This window comes from Dromiciops gliroides, chromosome 1, assembly GCF_019393635.1.
Source record: "Dromiciops gliroides isolate mDroGli1 chromosome 1, mDroGli1.pri, whole genome shotgun sequence".
Lineage (NCBI taxonomy): Eukaryota > Metazoa > Chordata > Mammalia > Microbiotheria > Microbiotheriidae > Dromiciops > Dromiciops gliroides.
The window spans coordinates 433,144,490-433,162,197 of NC_057861.1; the positions used below are offsets into that span (position 1 = coordinate 433,144,490).

At 36.8% G+C, this 17,708-nt stretch overlaps 1 protein-coding gene across 1 annotated transcript in view; it reads right to left on the reverse strand.

Moving 5' to 3' along the window:
• Window positions 1-9,383: 9,383 nt before the first annotated feature.
• Window positions 9,384-17,708, reverse strand: part of POLK (DNA polymerase kappa) — a 111,589-nt gene continuing 103,264 nt past the window's right edge. The window contains 5 exon segments of the mRNA XM_043988028.1: window positions 9,384-11,834; window positions 12,028-12,079; window positions 12,866-13,786; window positions 14,567-14,738; window positions 15,348-15,444. Of these exon segments, the coding sequence (XP_043843963.1) occupies window positions 11,750-11,834; window positions 12,028-12,079; window positions 12,866-13,786; window positions 14,567-14,738; window positions 15,348-15,444 (1,327 nt within the window). The 3' untranslated portion in view covers window positions 9,384-11,749.

The following is a 17,708-nucleotide window of genomic DNA, read 5'->3' on the forward strand; positions in this document are numbered from 1 at the left end:
CCCAAAGCCCCCCACCTCTGGAAAGAGAGTAAGAAAATGCATTTTTCCCCAACTCTTCCCTAGGGCTTGAATCACAAAAGAGCTGAAATAGCCCTGAGACTGTGGTCTCCCTCATAATGGATCTATAATTATTTGAGCATATTCTGCTTAGCAAAAATATACACCAATAAATGGCAAGAGTTTGGTAAAGAACCAACAGATGGCAGTAGCAACTCAGGAGAGAACTAACAAATGGCTGAAAAGTAGAGAAAGCAGTTCAGCAGATGACCTCAGCAGCTCACAGCCCAGAGGAGAAGAAAACCACCTCTACAAGAAAGCAGCAAGAGGTTTTAGAGGCAGAGATCTGTTCCAGCTGGGATGCACCCCTGGAAATACAAGTCGTCCAGTTCATGTGTATTCTATTTTTTACAACTGAAAAGATGTGCCCCTCTGTGTATGGGGGCATGTTTCTTGTTACTTCACTAGTCTGTTCAATTAAGTGTCTTTGCTAATATGTCCTCTAGTAAAAGGGAAATAAAGGATATGTGCAAGTCCTACAATATGAACTATGATTTTGAAGAGATGCTCACTCAAGGAGATTTTTTAACCCTAATTGGAGCATTCAGGAAGGTGCATCAAGAGAGATCTGGAATCCAATTTGATAGAATAATTGTCTTCTTTTATAAAAATCTCCCAAGGCACAGTCTATCACTTTCTTTTTGCTTTCTTTCTTTCTTTTTTTTTTTGGTGAGGCAATTGGGGTTAAGTGACTTGCCCAGGGTCACACAGCTAGTAAGTGTTAAGTGTCTGAGGTTGGATTTTAACTCAGGTCCTCCTGAATCCAGGGCCAGTGCTCTATGCACAGTGCCACCTAGCTGCCCCTCAGCCCTATCACTTTCTTTCTTTTTTTTTAAAATTCAATTTTATTTTATTTTCAGGTCTTCATTCTCTGTTTCTTACTTCTTTCCCCCAGCTACCACTGAAAAAGGAAGGCAAATGAAAACTTTTATAATTATATAAAGTAAAGCAAAATAATGAAGGAATTCCCTCAGGAATACTTTTTAAAATATGCTTTAAGCTGCACTCTGAGTCCAACAACTCTCTATCTAAAGGTGGATTACACCTCTCAATCTGAAGGTGTTTCATCATGAATACTCTGGAATTGTGACTGGTTACTGTGTTGATCATAGTTTCTAGGTTTTTTTTTTTAAATAAAGTATTTTATTTTTTTCCTGTTACATGTAAAGATAATTCTCAACTTTTGTTTATACAAGCTTTCCAATTTCAGAATTTTCTCCATCCCTCCCCTCCCTCCCCACTCCCCTAGACAGCAGGTAATCTGATATAGGTTTTATATTATATTTATATTTATATATATATATATATAACATTAAACATATTTCTGCATTAGTCATGTTATAAGAGAAAAATCAGAGCAATGATGAAAAACCTCAAAATAGAAAAACAACAGCACCAAAAACAAAAGAAATAGCATGGTTCATTCAGCATCTATACTCCACAGTTCTTTTTTTTTTTTTTCCCCTGGATTTGGAGATCCTCTTCTATCATGAGTTCCCTGGAACTCTTCTGTATCATTGCACTGGTGAGAAGAATATAGTCCATCACAGTATATCAACACACAATGTTGATGATACTGTGTACAATGTTCTTCTGGTTCTGCTCATCTCACTCATCATCAGCCCACGCAAGACCCTCCAGGTTTCTCTGAACTCCTCCTGCTCATTGTTTCTTACAGCACAATAGTATTCCATTACATTCATATACCACAACTTGTCCAGCCATTCCCCAATTGATGGGCATCCCCTCAACTTCCAATTCCTTGCCACCATGTAAAGAGCAGCTATAAATATTTTTGTACATGTGGGTCCCTTTCCCCTTTCCATGATCTCTTTGGGAAAAAGACCCAAAAGTGGTATTGCTGGGTCAAAGGGTATGCACAGCTTTATAGCCCTTTGGGCATAATTCCAAACTGCTCTCCAGAATGGTTGGATCAGTTCACAGCTCCACCAACAATGCAATTTTTCCACAGCTTCTCCAACATTTATTATTTATTATTTTCCTTTTCTGTAACTTTAGCCAATCTGATAGGTGTCAGGTGGTACCTCAGAGTTGTTTTAATTTGCATCTCTCTAATCATTAGAGATTTAGAGCATTTTTTCATATGGGAATAGATAGTTTTGGTTTCTTCATCAGAAAACTGCCTGTTCAGCCCTATCACTTTCAACCATATTCTCCCCACTCCCATGCCTCACCCCCCACCAATTAATTGGTTAAAAGGATAATCAAATTTCTACCTTTTTTCTTGACATCATTTTTTTTCTTTTTATAAAAAAATTACTTTTTTCCAATTTGGCATTTATTTGATCTCTATTGCTTCCTCTAACTCCCCATAACCAAGGAAAAAAGGGAACAAAAAACAAGAAACAAGAATAAGAAAACAAAAACCTTATGACAATGGAGTCAAACAAAGCTTGGGCTTTCCCAGCCATGCCTATTGTGCAAAGAGCATGAGAGTAGGTGTTCCTATGGTCAGAAGTGGGAACTTAGTAGGAAGTACATAATGTAACAGACTTTTTAATTATGAAGAATTTGCTTTAGGTTGTTGGAAGGAGGTGACATGATTAAGAGAAACTAAGAAGAAAAAAAGATGTCCTCCTTGAAAGCCACATGATCGTTAAGGAAACTAGGCCCAGATAATCCCTCAGAACCAAAGGTGAAGGTGTTGAGCACCAATAAAAAGGTAGAACCTGTCTTAACTCAATTCTGAGTAGAGTTAGCTCATAAGAAGTTACATGGACCTCCAAGAGAGGCAAAAGAAGCCTCTGATGAGGCCTCATGCTTAAGAACTCTTTGGGGGTGACATAATGAAAAGTTTGCCTTTTCTAGGGTACCAGGGACCAGGATGGCTAAATAATTAGAAACGACCAAGTGTAACCCAGCAAAGGGGAAGAAACAGGGTTCATTTCTAGAGATTAATCTAGGAAACAGATTCTAGGAGAGAAATTATGACTCTCATTAGTTCTGGCAGTGGTTCTAAATTCAATCTATCTCAGAATAAAAGTCTGAGTGTTGTTCTGGCATAGAATTCAGACAGTTTGAGGCTATCACCTCTGTATTGGCTATACTCCTCTCGCTTCTCCATTTCAACCCTAGGTGAACCACTAACCTCCACTCTCTGATCCTATGTCCCCTTTTCCTATTGTCTTTTGTGCCTTTCTAAAACCTAACTCTAGAGGAGTGTCCCCATCAGCCTCCTTGACTCCTTCCTAGTTACAAGCTTCAGAATGGAACTGAAAGAAGTCATGAAACCTTGCTGATTGAATTCTTTACAAATGTATGTTATCTAATCTTAATAAGCAAGGCAAGGCAAACATTCCAATCCTCCTTAATCAATTCCTCATCCAACTCTCCACAGTGGCTGTTCCAAACTTTCTTGTCTCTCCCCCAGTCTTTAATGCCACCCCTATCCTCTTGGCTAAGGATGCTGCCTTATGTTTTTTTTTTTTAATTTAGACCATTCACTGATAGTTCCCCCTTCTCATTTCCTCCTCATCTCACATCATTCAGCTATCTTCCACTCTTTCCTCCACCTGTCTTGGATGAAATGGCCCCTTTTGTTGCCAAAGCCAAACTACCTACATTCACCTTTGATCCAAACCCCACTAACTCCAAGGCTCTGGATCTGTGTTGGGTTATTCTCTTTTGGCCCTAGACTCTCTCACTTGGTGATGTCATCAGCTCCCATACATTCAATGGTCATCTTTAGTGCTGAGAATTACTGTATCTAAATGTCCATCCCTAGTCTCTCTCTTGTGCTAGTCATGTTTCACTCTTTTGGACATCTTGAATTGAATGTACCAGAGACATTTTAAACTCAAAATGTCCAAAATCAAATCCAATCTTTCCTAAACTCTCCCCTCTTCCCAACTGAACTATTATTGTCAAATCACTCAGCCTTGTAACCTTGGTTTCATTCTTGATTATTCACTCTTACTAACCCTACATATCCAATTCATTACTCAATCTTATCATTTCCACCTTTACCACATCTCTTACTTATGACTCCCTCTCTTTATACTCATAGCCACCACCCTAGTTCAAGTCCTTATCATTTCTTTTTTTTGTTTGTTTTTGGCGGGGCAATGAGGGTAAAGTGACTTGCCCAAAGTCACACAGCTAGTAAGTGTCAAGTGTCGGAGGTTGGATTTTCTTCTGAATCCAGAGCCAGTGCTTTATCCACTGAACCAACTAGCTACCCCCTAATCACTTCTATTGAAAGGTGATGAGTCTATTGCAATAGCTTTCTGGTCTTTCTGCCTCAATCTCTCCCTACTTGAATCCATTCTGCACTCAGCTGCCGGTGTGTGTTTTTTTTAAGTAGATTGGCAGTCCATCCAAATAACCATGTCACTTTCCTCTACCTCTGATCAACGTGTTCAAGTAGCTCCCTGTTAATCTCCAGGATCAAACTTAAGTTTCCCTATTTGGCATTTAAAGCTTTTTATAACCTGTCCTCTTCGTACCTTTCCTATTGTCTTATACTACTTCTCTCCACACACTCTATGGTCCAAATATACTGCCCTCCTTATCATTTCTCTAACATGAGTCTCCCAAATTCTGTGCTTTTGCACTGGCTGCTCCCCTGCCTTCTGCCTCTGAGATTTGCTGGCTCCCTTTCAAGATTCAGCTCAAATCCTATTTTTGTAGGAGGTCCCTCCCCCTTTCCCCACCACTCCCACAACTGCTAATGTCTTCCGCTTCAGATTTCGAGTACCGGGTGATTTACATTCTGTCTTTCCCAGTGCAAACTCCTTGAGCTCAGGGGTTGGGTTTTTTGCCATTCTTTTTATTTCCAGTGCTTAGCATAGTGCCTGTCCCATAATAGGTGCTTAATAAAAGCTTTTTGATTGACTGAAATAAGGAAAAGGAAACAAGGGTGAATGTTCCCTAAGTAGGAACAGTCAAGGCAGTTTGAAGACTGTTAGAAGAAATGTAATTGTTTCAGTTTCTAAATAAAAGTTCCTTAAAAAACAAACAGGGGGCAGCTCAGTGGTGCAATGGATAAAGCATTGGCCCTGTATTCAAGAGGACGTTGAGTTCAAATCAAGTCTCAGACATTTGACACTTGCTAGCTGTGTGACTTTGGGCAAGTCACTTAACCCTCATTGCCCCGCAAAAAAACAAAAACAGAAAAAAACAAACAAACAGAAAAACAAAACCCTCTACTTTGTTTGAACTGGCTCATGGGGAAGGGAGTATCCATACTTTAATCAGGACAGATTAGAGCACCTGGGCCCTGTTAATAATCAGGTGCAAAAAGACCACCATGCAGGAAAAAGCCATGGAGCTAGGTAAAGAACCTTAGCTGAAAAAAGAACTGTGGACAACTGATCCCTTTCTGTCTCTGCTATAGTTTCTCTTATCTTAAAGTATTCTCTCTCTCTCTCTCTCTCTCTCTCTTTTTTTTTTGGTGAGGTAATTGGGGTTAAGTGACTTGCCCAGGGTCACACAGCTAGTAAGTGTCAAGTGTCTGAGGCTGGATTTGAACTCAGGTCCTCCTGAATCCAGGGCCGGTGCTCTATCCACTATGCCACCTAGCTGCCTCCTCGTGATTTATTTTAATGAGAATATTTTAAGGGGCAGCTAGATGGTGAAGTGGATAGAGCACCGGCCCTGGATTCAGGAGGACCTGAGTTCAAATCCAGCCTCAGACACTTGACACTTACTAGCTGTGTGACCCTGGGCAAGTCACTTAACCCTCATTGCCCTGCAAAATAAATAAATACATAGATAAATGAATGAATGAATGAATAAAAATTTAAATAAATATAAAGTAAATCAGGTACTCTTTCATCCAGCAATTCATTGTTTGCTAATCTAGTATATAACTAAGAAGATTTCAGAACAACTTCTACCTCTCCCATAAAACAAACAAATAAAAAAAGAACCCAAACTTCATTTTTCTACAGAGAATGGTTTTAGCTCCTCTTCCATTGGGCTATTTATAACTTGACTTCTAATAAAATGTATTTGGAATGCTTGTCTTTGTCAAATGGAAAATAAAGGATAAAATGAAATAACAGTTTGGACAGTGGTAATGGAATAACCTAGCTAACCTGGTGGCATGAAAGTTAACCATTGGTGATCTAGAAAGTTCACCTAACCAGAAAAACCTCTTTCTCTAAGAAGGCTGTTTCAAGTTTTATTATACCAAGAATCTGGCACTGGTGAAAACAGACTCTGAATTTATTACTTAGTAAATATTTACTTCATAAAGGTTTTTCATATCTTAGTTGTCCAATTTTTTTATAACTGTGCATGCTCTATGGTATATTATACCTGTCTGTGTACATAGCACAAAGAATAGTAAATATTATGTATGTTATCCAGATTTTGACACATAGTCAGATTGGCAGTCCATCCAAATAACCATTCATTAAGTATTAATCCCCTGCTATGTACCTAGCACTGTGCTAATGATGTAGGGGGTGGGTTTAATTGATCAAATTGACTGAGAGGCGTCCCAAAGAATTACAAGACTCAGTGACTCAAGTTTCCCAAGTTTTATTGCAATACTGTGAGTGACCACAGGGAGGGCACCATGGAGATAGGTGTCTCAAATAGGGGGATGAAAATGGTTATATTTATAGTGAAAAAAAAAATATCTCCTTATTACCTTAGTCTCCTCCTTGTGGGAAGTCCATGGGAGGTCTTATCCTAATATGGACTTCCTAGGATCCTCAGACAACCTTCAAGGTGGGTACCTTTTTCCCTGGAGGTGTGTTTTTTGGGTTTATACATAAGGTGAACCTAAGGACACATTTGGTCTTTTCTGCTCATATTCCTAAAGAAATGCTTAAACTCGTCAGACCCAGAGGGTCTCTGTGTTTTTGGTATCTCTTTACTTTAGATCTAGTTTCTAGGTGTTCTGTCATTTAGGAATATTAATGGCTATTAATGGTTAATGGTCCCTAGTTACAGTCTCTGTTGATGGTGAGGGTTGATAGGGACAAGTCCTCTTGGTTACTATAAGAACACAAACATTAGTTTCTCTGTTAACCCTTTTAGGTACTGTGAGAAACCCCATTTAAAAATTTCTGGGACTCAGTGTTGGAGAAGTATCAAAGGTCTTTATTTATACATTCGAGCTCTAATGGGCCAGCTCCCTAATGGAAATGGCAGGGAGTGTGGGACTCGGGAGCCCTTTTATCTCAACCCAGCCAGCCCCTCCCTTCTTCCTTGTTAAAATTTGTGCAACAAATCATTGGCACCAAATGCTAGCCAATTGAAATGCAGTATAGTCAAAGGGGCAGCCCTCTAAACTCCTCCCCCACGTGACCAGCCTCGGGTCTCTCTCATCAAGTGATCCTGATTGCTTGGGGGGGGGGGGGAAGAGAGGAAAGGAGCCTGACATTAATTGTTTCCCAGACAACTTCAATCAGCTTTTGAGGGGGGGCCCATATTTTCCCACAGGTACTATTGACAGCCACTATTGATAGGTTATCTGTTAACCCTATTTAGTCTCCTCCATCACTAAGAGTTGAGAATACAAAGACTAAAAAACCTAGACCCTACTTTTAGGGAAGAGTTCACATTCTATCAGGAGGATACAAGTACACAAACTACATGTATATCTTAGATGGGTATTTCAGAGACACGATGAACTAGGCCTAGAACTGGATAGAAAGAAGCGATTTGGAGAAATTATACAACACTTTTAATATAGACAGTTCTCGCTGTATGTAAATTTGCAGTACAGAAATTTGATTTTATGTAAAGAATTCTGAAAGAAATCTGAATGAGGATCTGATTGAGCTGCTATTGGAAAAGAATACAGAAGGATGAGGCCAAACCAAAAATGTTCACAATTTTTTTTCTTGTATTGAAAAGGTGGATCCAAATATTTCAAGATTAAAAGTTCAAAGACTTTGAAGATAATATTACTTGCAATCATCAGATATACAAAGGGGGGTGGGTGGGTAGAGCCACTATCCAAACATCTTTCGATTGTTTCATTAAAAAAAATTGCACATCCAACCACCAGTGATAAAGGCTAAGTTCAGTGAGTGGGGAAGGGGCAACAAACTGTACAACCATGTTAGTACTGTGCATACTTTTATCATTAACTTTACTTTTCATTTCACTGCTTATTATCATGGTACAGTATTTAATACATCTGCATTTTTGTATATTTTATGACCTGCATAAAGTATTCTTTTGTGTATCCCTTTGTTATCTAGGCTAAATGAAGTGAGTGGGGATAAATTCACATTACCTAAAAATCTGTAAAAATTGCTTTATGTAGAAGTCTGCAAAATGGTTCATATATACAAGCAAGAACTATCTGTAATCCTAAAATGTCCCCTAACGCCCAATTCATTTTCTCACTTTCTCTAATTTCAAGAATGTTATATGTGTTAAATTTAATTTTTAAAGACTGAAAGCAAATATAATTCTGCCTTCTATTATTTTAATTACTAGCCTCTTAGAAAGAAAAAACCCTTGAATTCACTTTTTTTTTTTTTTGTGGGGCAATGGGGGTTAAGTTACTTGCCCAGGGTCACACAGCTAGTAAGTGTCAAGTGTCTGAGGCCGGATTTGAACTCAGGTACTCCTGAATCCAGGGCCGGTGCTTTATCTACTGCGCCACCTAGCCACCCCTGAATTCACATTTTTAAAAAACAAATGTTAAAGTTGTTTTTTACACATAATTGAGGAAAAAATATTAAATAATTTTTAAAAAGATAAAAAACCTTTGAAAAACACTTAAAAAATCACAATTTTTGTTGGATTTTTAAAAGACAGTTTCATGTGAATTCTAATTTTTCGAAATCAATGACAGAAAAGTAATGTATTGTTTAGGCTCATATCAATTTCTGTGTCTTGAATTTCAAAATCTTGGCTGTAACTTTCACCAAGTTGACTTGCATCAAAGATCTTCATTCTAATTGATATCTTAGGGTCCCTATGTAGCTCAAGAAACATTCTACCTTTCTGGATCTTTAAATTAAACTCAAATACATTGTGTGCTTCAATAAATTTTATCTTCTATCCCTATGAATCGATCAAAAATTCATTCTGTTAAAATTTTTTTTTCATTCTGTTTTTTTTAAAAGAGGGTGATTTTTAAAAGTTTCTAAAATTATTTACTATCATTAGAAATTTTATGTTGTATTGAAAAGCAAGAGGTAAGAAGTGGGCTTGGCTGTGTAATGATGTCAGATTCTATTGTACACATAAACTTGGATGGTTAAAACCAGAGAGTTCACTTATACTGGAAAGCCTATTCACCCTTTTTGGTTTTGGATGAAGTTAAAGATAATAGAAAACATCTTTGAATAAAAAAAATAAGCTTTTTTTTAATGATAAAGAACAATTCATGATACAATGTTCAGATAAATTTCAAGAATCAACTAACATAAGGGCCAGGAATTTCAGCTACTGAAAACAAATAACAGGATTCAATGTTCAGGCAATTGTAGTTTACTGTAAAAACACAGAAAATATGGAAAATACAGATCATGTGACAAAGATCATGCATTAAAGCTATGACCCCACCATGACATGTACCAGTACAGGAATAGGTCCAAAAAAATAGAACTCCCACACAATCATTCTGAAGGGCACTTTCTTTTTCCTTTTGCCCAGTCTCAGAAAGTGATAGCACAGATAAAAGGGGACATGGAACAGTAATTGTATTTCACTTTCACTTTATTAAGACATTAGTTCTTTGTTCTTGGGGTTTTCCTAGAAGATGGATTTTTTTTTTCCTTTAAATCGCCATTTATCCCAGAAGTGTCCAGGTTTCCTAGAATTTTTATAAGAATACCAGATATTCCAGTAATAATTTTGAGATAATAGACTTTCTGTGATAATAAGTATAGAGACTAGACCTGTGATTTCACTGATAAAGGGATTTCCCAGGTGAGGAAATTCTATCTACCAATGCAAGCTGGCACTTTCTCTACACTCTTAGAGAGTTGTCCAGAGTATTGAGAAGTTAAGTGACTTTTTTCAGGATTATAAAGGTCTTGCTGGCTTTGAGGCTAGCTCTCTAGCTTCATGATGATGTTGTCATCATGATGCTATTGATCTTGAGTAATAGCAACACCATCCTACATTCAAGAGAAGGCTTCCTGTCATTGACAAAAATAGCTCATCTGAGGAAAAGGTAATGAAAAATCATTGAATAGAGCATGACAGCAGTGCAACATTACATAAACTGTCTTGAGTTTTGCATAAATCATATTGTTTTGTAAGTTTATTTCAACAGATGCTGTGAGGCACTTTCAAAGTTAAAAAGTCAAGACGACCCAAACAAATGTTAACAAATATTTAGCCTAATAGTTGCATATTTCAATTTATAGTGAGGTGAAAGTTTGCTGCTTTTGTTCACAGGTTACGTTTAGGATCTCAATATAAGTTATTCCTAAAAACCTAAAAAACCTATTTAATTCAAATATGTACAGGTAAAACCTGGGGAAAAAATTACCCAAAATAGCAAAGAGTAAAAACTATTTAGTTTGATAAACCCTAACAAAGACTGAATTTTTTTAATAATACAAAAATGCAAAACAATTAACTTTTTTCTTCTTTAAACAATAAAATATCCTTAATTATTAATTTATTAGATACCATAATTAGTTTCTTTATAAATATTAATAAAATATTTAACTAAAACCTTATATAATTCTGAGCTTTAAAACATATAATAAGCTTTACAATTGTACATTTTATATTAAGTATTTCTCATTAAAAGTAGCCAGGGTGAGGGGGCAGCTAGGTGGCACAGAGCACCAGCCCTGGATTCAGAAGGACCTGAGTTCAGATCTGGCCTCAGATACTTGACACTTACTAGCTGTGTGACCTTGGGCAAGTCACTTAACCCTCACTGCCCCACCAAAAAAAAAAAAAAGTAGCCAGGGTACATGCTTGTAATCCCAGGTATTGGGGATACAGATGGTGATGGATCCCTTCAGCTTTGGAGTGGAGTACTGAGCTGCAGTGGGCTGAGTCAATCAAATGTTCATACCAAGTCCAACATCAATATCATGAGCTCCTGGAAGGGGATGGTGGTGAGGAAGGGCCAGATAGTCACAAGACCAGATTGCATAAGGAGGCTCAAACTGGCCTGTGTCACAAACAAAGCAGATCACAGCTCCCATGCCAATCAGTAGTGGGATTAGGCCTGTGAATAGCCCCTCTGCTTCTATCTAAAGCAAGAAAGGGAAACTCAGTTTTTAAAAAAAATTTTTAAGTGAATTTTTAAATAAAGTCATATGTGATAAAATAAGATATTGCTTTTCTGATCTGCTATGTAAGTAAGGGAATACAACTATTTCCAAATTTAGGATTAAATATTTAAAAAGTGAACTAAGTGCTTGCAGGGGGCATCTTTCATTGTCAAATGTCCTCATTGTCCTCATTTGACAATGTCCTCACTATTCTCAAGTATGGAAGATGTTTTAAAAAGGCTAATAATAAGCAAGATAAGTAAGCAGCTTTTTGATTCTTAATAGGCCCATAGGCACAATTAATGTGAATTTTCTTTATGTAACCTAAACAAATAAACACATTCTTTTGGTTCCTGCCAAAACAAATTTATAACCATAACATTATTGACAGCAATACCAGAATATCCTAGCATCAAGTCATTTACATTGATTGAATCAATCTGTAATTTTAAAATAAGAATTTATAATATTTACAGTTAAGAAATGACCTCTTCTAATAAAAAAATTCTTACTGTTCACTTAAAAAAGCTATCAATTGTGTATTTGGAACTGTTTGGTTTGGTTTTCTTTGATGTTGAATTCTGGGTCATCAATCCTGGCCTGGAATAAAAAAGAACATAAACTTAGTTGAAACATAAGCAAGGACACATTTGTCCCTCCACAGGTTTACAGAACACTGAATTTTGTTTTTAGCACGTTCATTTTTTTACAGAAAAGAGCCAACCACCTTCCTATGAAGCAGTTGCTAGGACCAGTTTTTGACCATCTTTGTTAATTACTAAATTAACCATACCTTTTTGTTTTTGCTATGACATTCACAGTCTTCTGTATTTTGCCTGAGCTCCCTACAGAAACAACAAAAACAAATTAGGAAGTTCTAAAATGAGCAATTTAAATATAATAAAAAGGAGTTAATCAGAAGATTAAAAGAAATTTCAGAAAAATAAAAATGCCCGAGTGGATTATTAAAGAAGACAAAAGCTTCTAATATGTTTCATAGTTTTTATTAGCAATTACCAATGAAAATTAATCTCCCATCCAAATTTCTTATAATTTTACTAGCTGACTTCGTATTTTAGTTAATCCTCTTTTAGAAATTTGGCCAACCACTGCTTCTGTGCCCTACAAAAGCCATCCTTTTCTTTTCTCCTTTAGTTTAGCACAATTGTTGATGCAGAAATGATTTTCTGTATTAAACCAAATACTGCACATTATGGTATTGTATACTGCAATTATGTATAAGTGCAGAAAAAAGGAGACTTTGAAGTGGATGAGAACATCCAAAAAGCCAGTGAAAGGCTTCCTGACTGTGCAATTATAAGCAATTTGTCACTCTGCCTTTGTAAATGTACTTTGAAGGTATTGCCTCTTGAGGTGGACTCAACAGTTCCTTAAATCCCTGGGCTTTCAGTTCTTTCTGGTCTTGATTAAGTGCATTCCAAGTCCTTTTTCCAAAGTTCAAATAAAAGCAGTGTCAAATCCATTCAAACTCAGAGTAGCACAATTATATTTTCTCAAATGGAAACACAAACTACTCCTTTATAATTGGATGGATTTTGTACTGAATGGCCTCAGTCCACTAATAAGGATATAAACATTTAGAAAAATACATTCTTTAAAGGCAAACTTACTGGTACTTTTAGAATTTTCTGTTGGACAATCCATAACTGGGCTAACTTCGTCCTTCCTTAGTTCCTGGATAAGACCTTTATTTAAGCAAATATCTACGTGACTATTGAAGAGTATCAGATCAGAAGTCTTTTGCTCCAAGTTGCAAACAGGACACACCAACGTTTTATCCCTTGGTAAAGAGGTCTGGAGGTCTGTTTGCCCGCCCGAAGATGTGGCATCATTTCCTTCATTTTCATGGAGTGAATTCTGATAACAATATTCATCAAGAGAAGACTTGCTCCAGAGGCTAGAATACTGCTTTTGGCTTTGCTCAAATCCTGCTCTTGTGTTTAAAGCCTTTGTACTTTTTCCTTTAGAAAGCACATCTACATTTACTGAAGGCACAAAATCTACTAACGGGCTTTCTATAGTTTCATGGGTTTTTAAATTTGGATTTACTTCTGAACAAAAAGAATGTGATTGTGAGACAGCCATCATTTTGGGGTTACAGTCTACTAGTGTCCTACTGAGACACTCATCCACATGCTTGTTAAGTGCTTCCAAACATATTCTTCCTTGTTCCTTAAAACAAATAGGACAGGTGAAGCTCTGACAGTCATCTACATTTTCTGATTTTTCCAAATTCTCTTTCATTTCTTCCTTTAAAGGACTAGGTGGCTCTGAAACTTGGAGGCCTTGTTTAGTGTCAGGCTCACATTTAAAAGTGTCTTGGTAGTTCCAACTCATTTCTGACCGCTTTTTAGTGAAGAAACTCTCCTTGTAAGATGCTTCTGGAGGTTTCACAACTTGATCTTGGTCATTTTTCTCCAACACAGAGCCAACTGGATCTAGGGCATGGCTTCCTGCTTTTAAGAAGCTAATGATGCTTCTTTGTCGGTGCTTCCTGTCTTCTTCATTGGAAAAGCCTGATATCCGTACACCTGAACATAACCAACAGCCATCAAAATTCATTTCAACTTTAAAGTACTAAATCGAATGAAACATATAAAACCTTTTCTGGTATAATACTTCTTGACATTACACAACAATAACAGAACAAAAATTGACTGTTATTAATTCAAAAGACACTTTTTCATGACTACTCTTAACTGGGAACTTACTGTCTTTTATAATAAAGAACTGTGAAATATCTTTCTAGAGTGGGTATGAATGTATGGGCTTTTTTTTGCTTTTCAATGATCATACTTTATTCAATCCTGTTTAAAAAGTATGCTACACTTAAACATGAAAAATGATGATGACACATGTAAGGAGGACATTTACTTTGAGGTGTTTTTTTCCCAGCATAAGTATTGTGTTTAAGTTTATGTACCCAATCTCTTTATCTAGTTTCACTCAGGAATAGCAAATTATTGTGCAATGGTTGGCTGGATTTTTGAGTGTAGTTTATAACAAAGAAGAAAGCTTCAACTGTCATTGAGAATCATGCTTTGCAACTAAGATAACAGGCAGCAGAATGTTAAAAACAATCTAAACATGTTATAGAAAAAAAACAGAACAAAACAAAACATGGAGACCCAAACACTCCCCAATCCATTACTTTGTGATAGGGAACAAGGGAAGAAGCATTTATTAAGCACCTACTATGTGTCAGGTACTGTGTTAAGCACTTGACAAATATTATCTTACTTGATAACATTATCTTTCTCACTTGACAATGTTAGCTTAACAAAGTAAGGAAAAACTGAAAAATGTTATACCCATAAGCCTTAGTCGTAAGGGCTGTGGGTAATCAGCATCAATTTCTGCTTTTAGCAATTCCTTTGCAACAGCAAATATTTCTTCTGCAGTAGAAACAACAGCTGCTACAGTAGATGCTCGAGTTTTTACTTCAAAATTCACATTCTTCAGCTTAATAGTAACTGTTCTGCCCTGTAAAACAAACCAAACATGTATTAGTCTGCATTTGCTCAAGTCTAGATTGTAACAAACTGGAGTATGATCCATAATTGGAATTTTTTAGCATATACCTATATGCTAACAAACAAACAAACAAAATCTTCAGGAATCAGGCTTATTCTTGGGCAGACCTAAGTTTCCGTTTATGCTGAGGTCCTGAATCTCACTCCTCCCAGACCCCTCCAATTTCTTTTTTTGGTGGGGCAATGGGGGTTAAGTGACTTGCCCAGGGTCACACAGCTAGTAAGTGTCAAGTGTCTGAGGCTGGATTTGAACTCAGGTCCTCCTGAATTCAGGGCCAGTGCTTTATCCACTGCACCACCTAGCTGCCCCGACCCCTCCAATTTCTAACCCCTGCAATAACTATCTTGAAGTAGACCCAAACTCAGACTATATTCTGTCTCTTTGAGTTCTATACTTTTATGTCCACAGTTGACCTGGAACCAAAAGGTAGAATGGCAGTGGGTGAGTTTTCTAGGACTTCTCACTGGTATTCATTTTTTAATCAACATTTTCATCCAATATATTCTATAGGGTAGAATCTTATTTTTTAGATAAGAATAATTAAGCAAAATGAAATACCTTAAGTCCTGCTTTCTGTAGATCCTGAGCAAGATCACTACAAAGTTCTTGGCACAAGCTATACAGTTCCTCTGCTTTACTTATCTCACTGAATGTTCTAAATAGAAAGAAATTTCAAAACACTAAGTTAAGTCCAATTTAGGAACAAACAACTGAAGGATGAAAATCAATACAAAGTTATATATTTCATGTACTGTACTGCATGTTATTCCCCCAGATAAAATCTAGTTAAATAAAAATACCTACTATCCATACTGTAAGATCCAGACAACTAAAAACCAAAGAGATATTAACTACTTTGCCAACATGGGAATTTGCTTTGCTAAACTTTGTATATTTGTTACAAGGGTTTTGTTTGTTTTGTTTTTCTTTTTTCTTTTTCCATTGGGGGAAGAGGAGGAGAAATGCTTGTAAACTGGGAAAAAAATGTTGTGTGTGTGTGTATGTGTGCATGTGTGTGTGTGCATGTATGTAGATAAAAATAAAGATGTTAATTAAATTTGCTAAAAAGCATATATTAGTGACCTTGTTCTCCAGGCAGCATTACAAAAACAGGTGATTAAGGTCCAACAATGATCATGTCACATGAATACTCAGGCCTTTAATGCATATGCACTGCTAAAATATAGTTCAGTATCTTAAGGAGGAAAGGATGATTAAATATCCAATGATTGTTATGAAAAGCAAAAACCATAGGATCTAAGAAACTATTAATTATGCAATTACTGTTAATGTCTGATTCTTACAAAAGCAATATTTGCTCACTTTCTCTCATAGGACTAGAAAGATAACATTTTGGTGCATTGATATAGATTTTTCTGAATTATTGTTTAGAGCCCAAAAGGCAAACACTAAGCAACATAAAAAAATGAAATTGACTATATCTTACAATGACAGGACAGTTGTTCCAGTGTCAAATCAGATCACTGATAGATTGATGCAAAGCTCAAAATCGATACCAAAGGAGAAAAAAGGGTCAAGATATGACTATCTGTAATTACAGCAGTTCCAATTATACTACTTTAAACAATTACCTTAAAAAAGTACCAATACTGACTGAATCACCATTTATTAAGAGAAGTTTTAGTGACACAATACAGGTATCACTAAGACAACTCAAAAGAGTCCAGAAATGGCCCTAACCTGTAAACATTTGATTTTCTTGGCAGGCACAGGGACATGATGTTCAAGGACAACACCATTACAAGTTCATTTGTAAAACATTAAGGAGCATAATGGAAGACTGCCAACAATCCTGCCTTAAATAAAAGGAAAACAAACTAAATGACCCTGCAGAAAATTTGTTTGAGACCCAGTTAAATCAGATCACTCTAAGAGCATTTGAAGATGAAACGTGAAGGAGGATAATGAATAGATAGATGTGAAATAGTACAAATTTGTCTTAAGTTTCTGCTGGAACAGGGTTAGATAAGATTACAACAGAGTTAGAGGTGCGTTTAGTGTAGGTTTGTACTATGTGGGGTACCAGCCTCACATGTAAGGATAATGAAAGACAGATATACTGTTAATGAGGATCTGGGTTTTGGAGGTCCATGTAAGTCCCTAGGACTGTAGCTAGTTAATTTTTTCAGGATTGCCAAGACTGAGTCCTTAAGGGACCTGAATCTACTGTCCTTGCCCAGACTCATTCATCTCCCATAACAACTATCCTAAATTGCCAAAAATGGGCTGTCACAGATTGGCATATAAACATACAAAGGAGAATGAAACTATAAACAACCATTATGAATTAGGGTTGCCTTGGAACTCTTGGGCTGAAGAATGGGTGATGTAAGGGGAAGAGTTGAATAGTGGGCTATTTTGAAAGGGAAGAACTATTGAGAATGCAAGAGCCGTATGGCTAACGTATGTTAGCCTGGGGTTTCTTAGGACAACGCTCCTGAGCCTTATGGTTGTGTTGGATCAAATGGACAATTAAATAAAGCTTGCATAGCAAAAGGACACTCCTATTCTCAATCTATGCATTGCTCTGTGACTCCAACCTTTTGTGGAGGTCATGCCTGATCTATGCAGTTTCCATAGTGATCTGTACTCATCAGTGCTGATAACAGAAGTACTACATTTGGCTTTTTATCACCTGAATACCTGATATACTATATGGGGAAACAGAAATAGCATTTAAGAATATGAAGTCAGGAAGAACTAAATCTGATCAAATGTACTGAGGAGAAATCTGTGCCCGAAGTGCCAAAATGTAAGACATTCAAAAATAAATTTTCAAAGTATCTCAAAGAGGGGAAAATTTCCAAAAGAATAGGGGAAAAAGCTCCCAAGAAGACAGCAGCAAGTACAGCTCAAGGATGAAGTACTTACATTCTATTAGGGGGAAATGATACATGT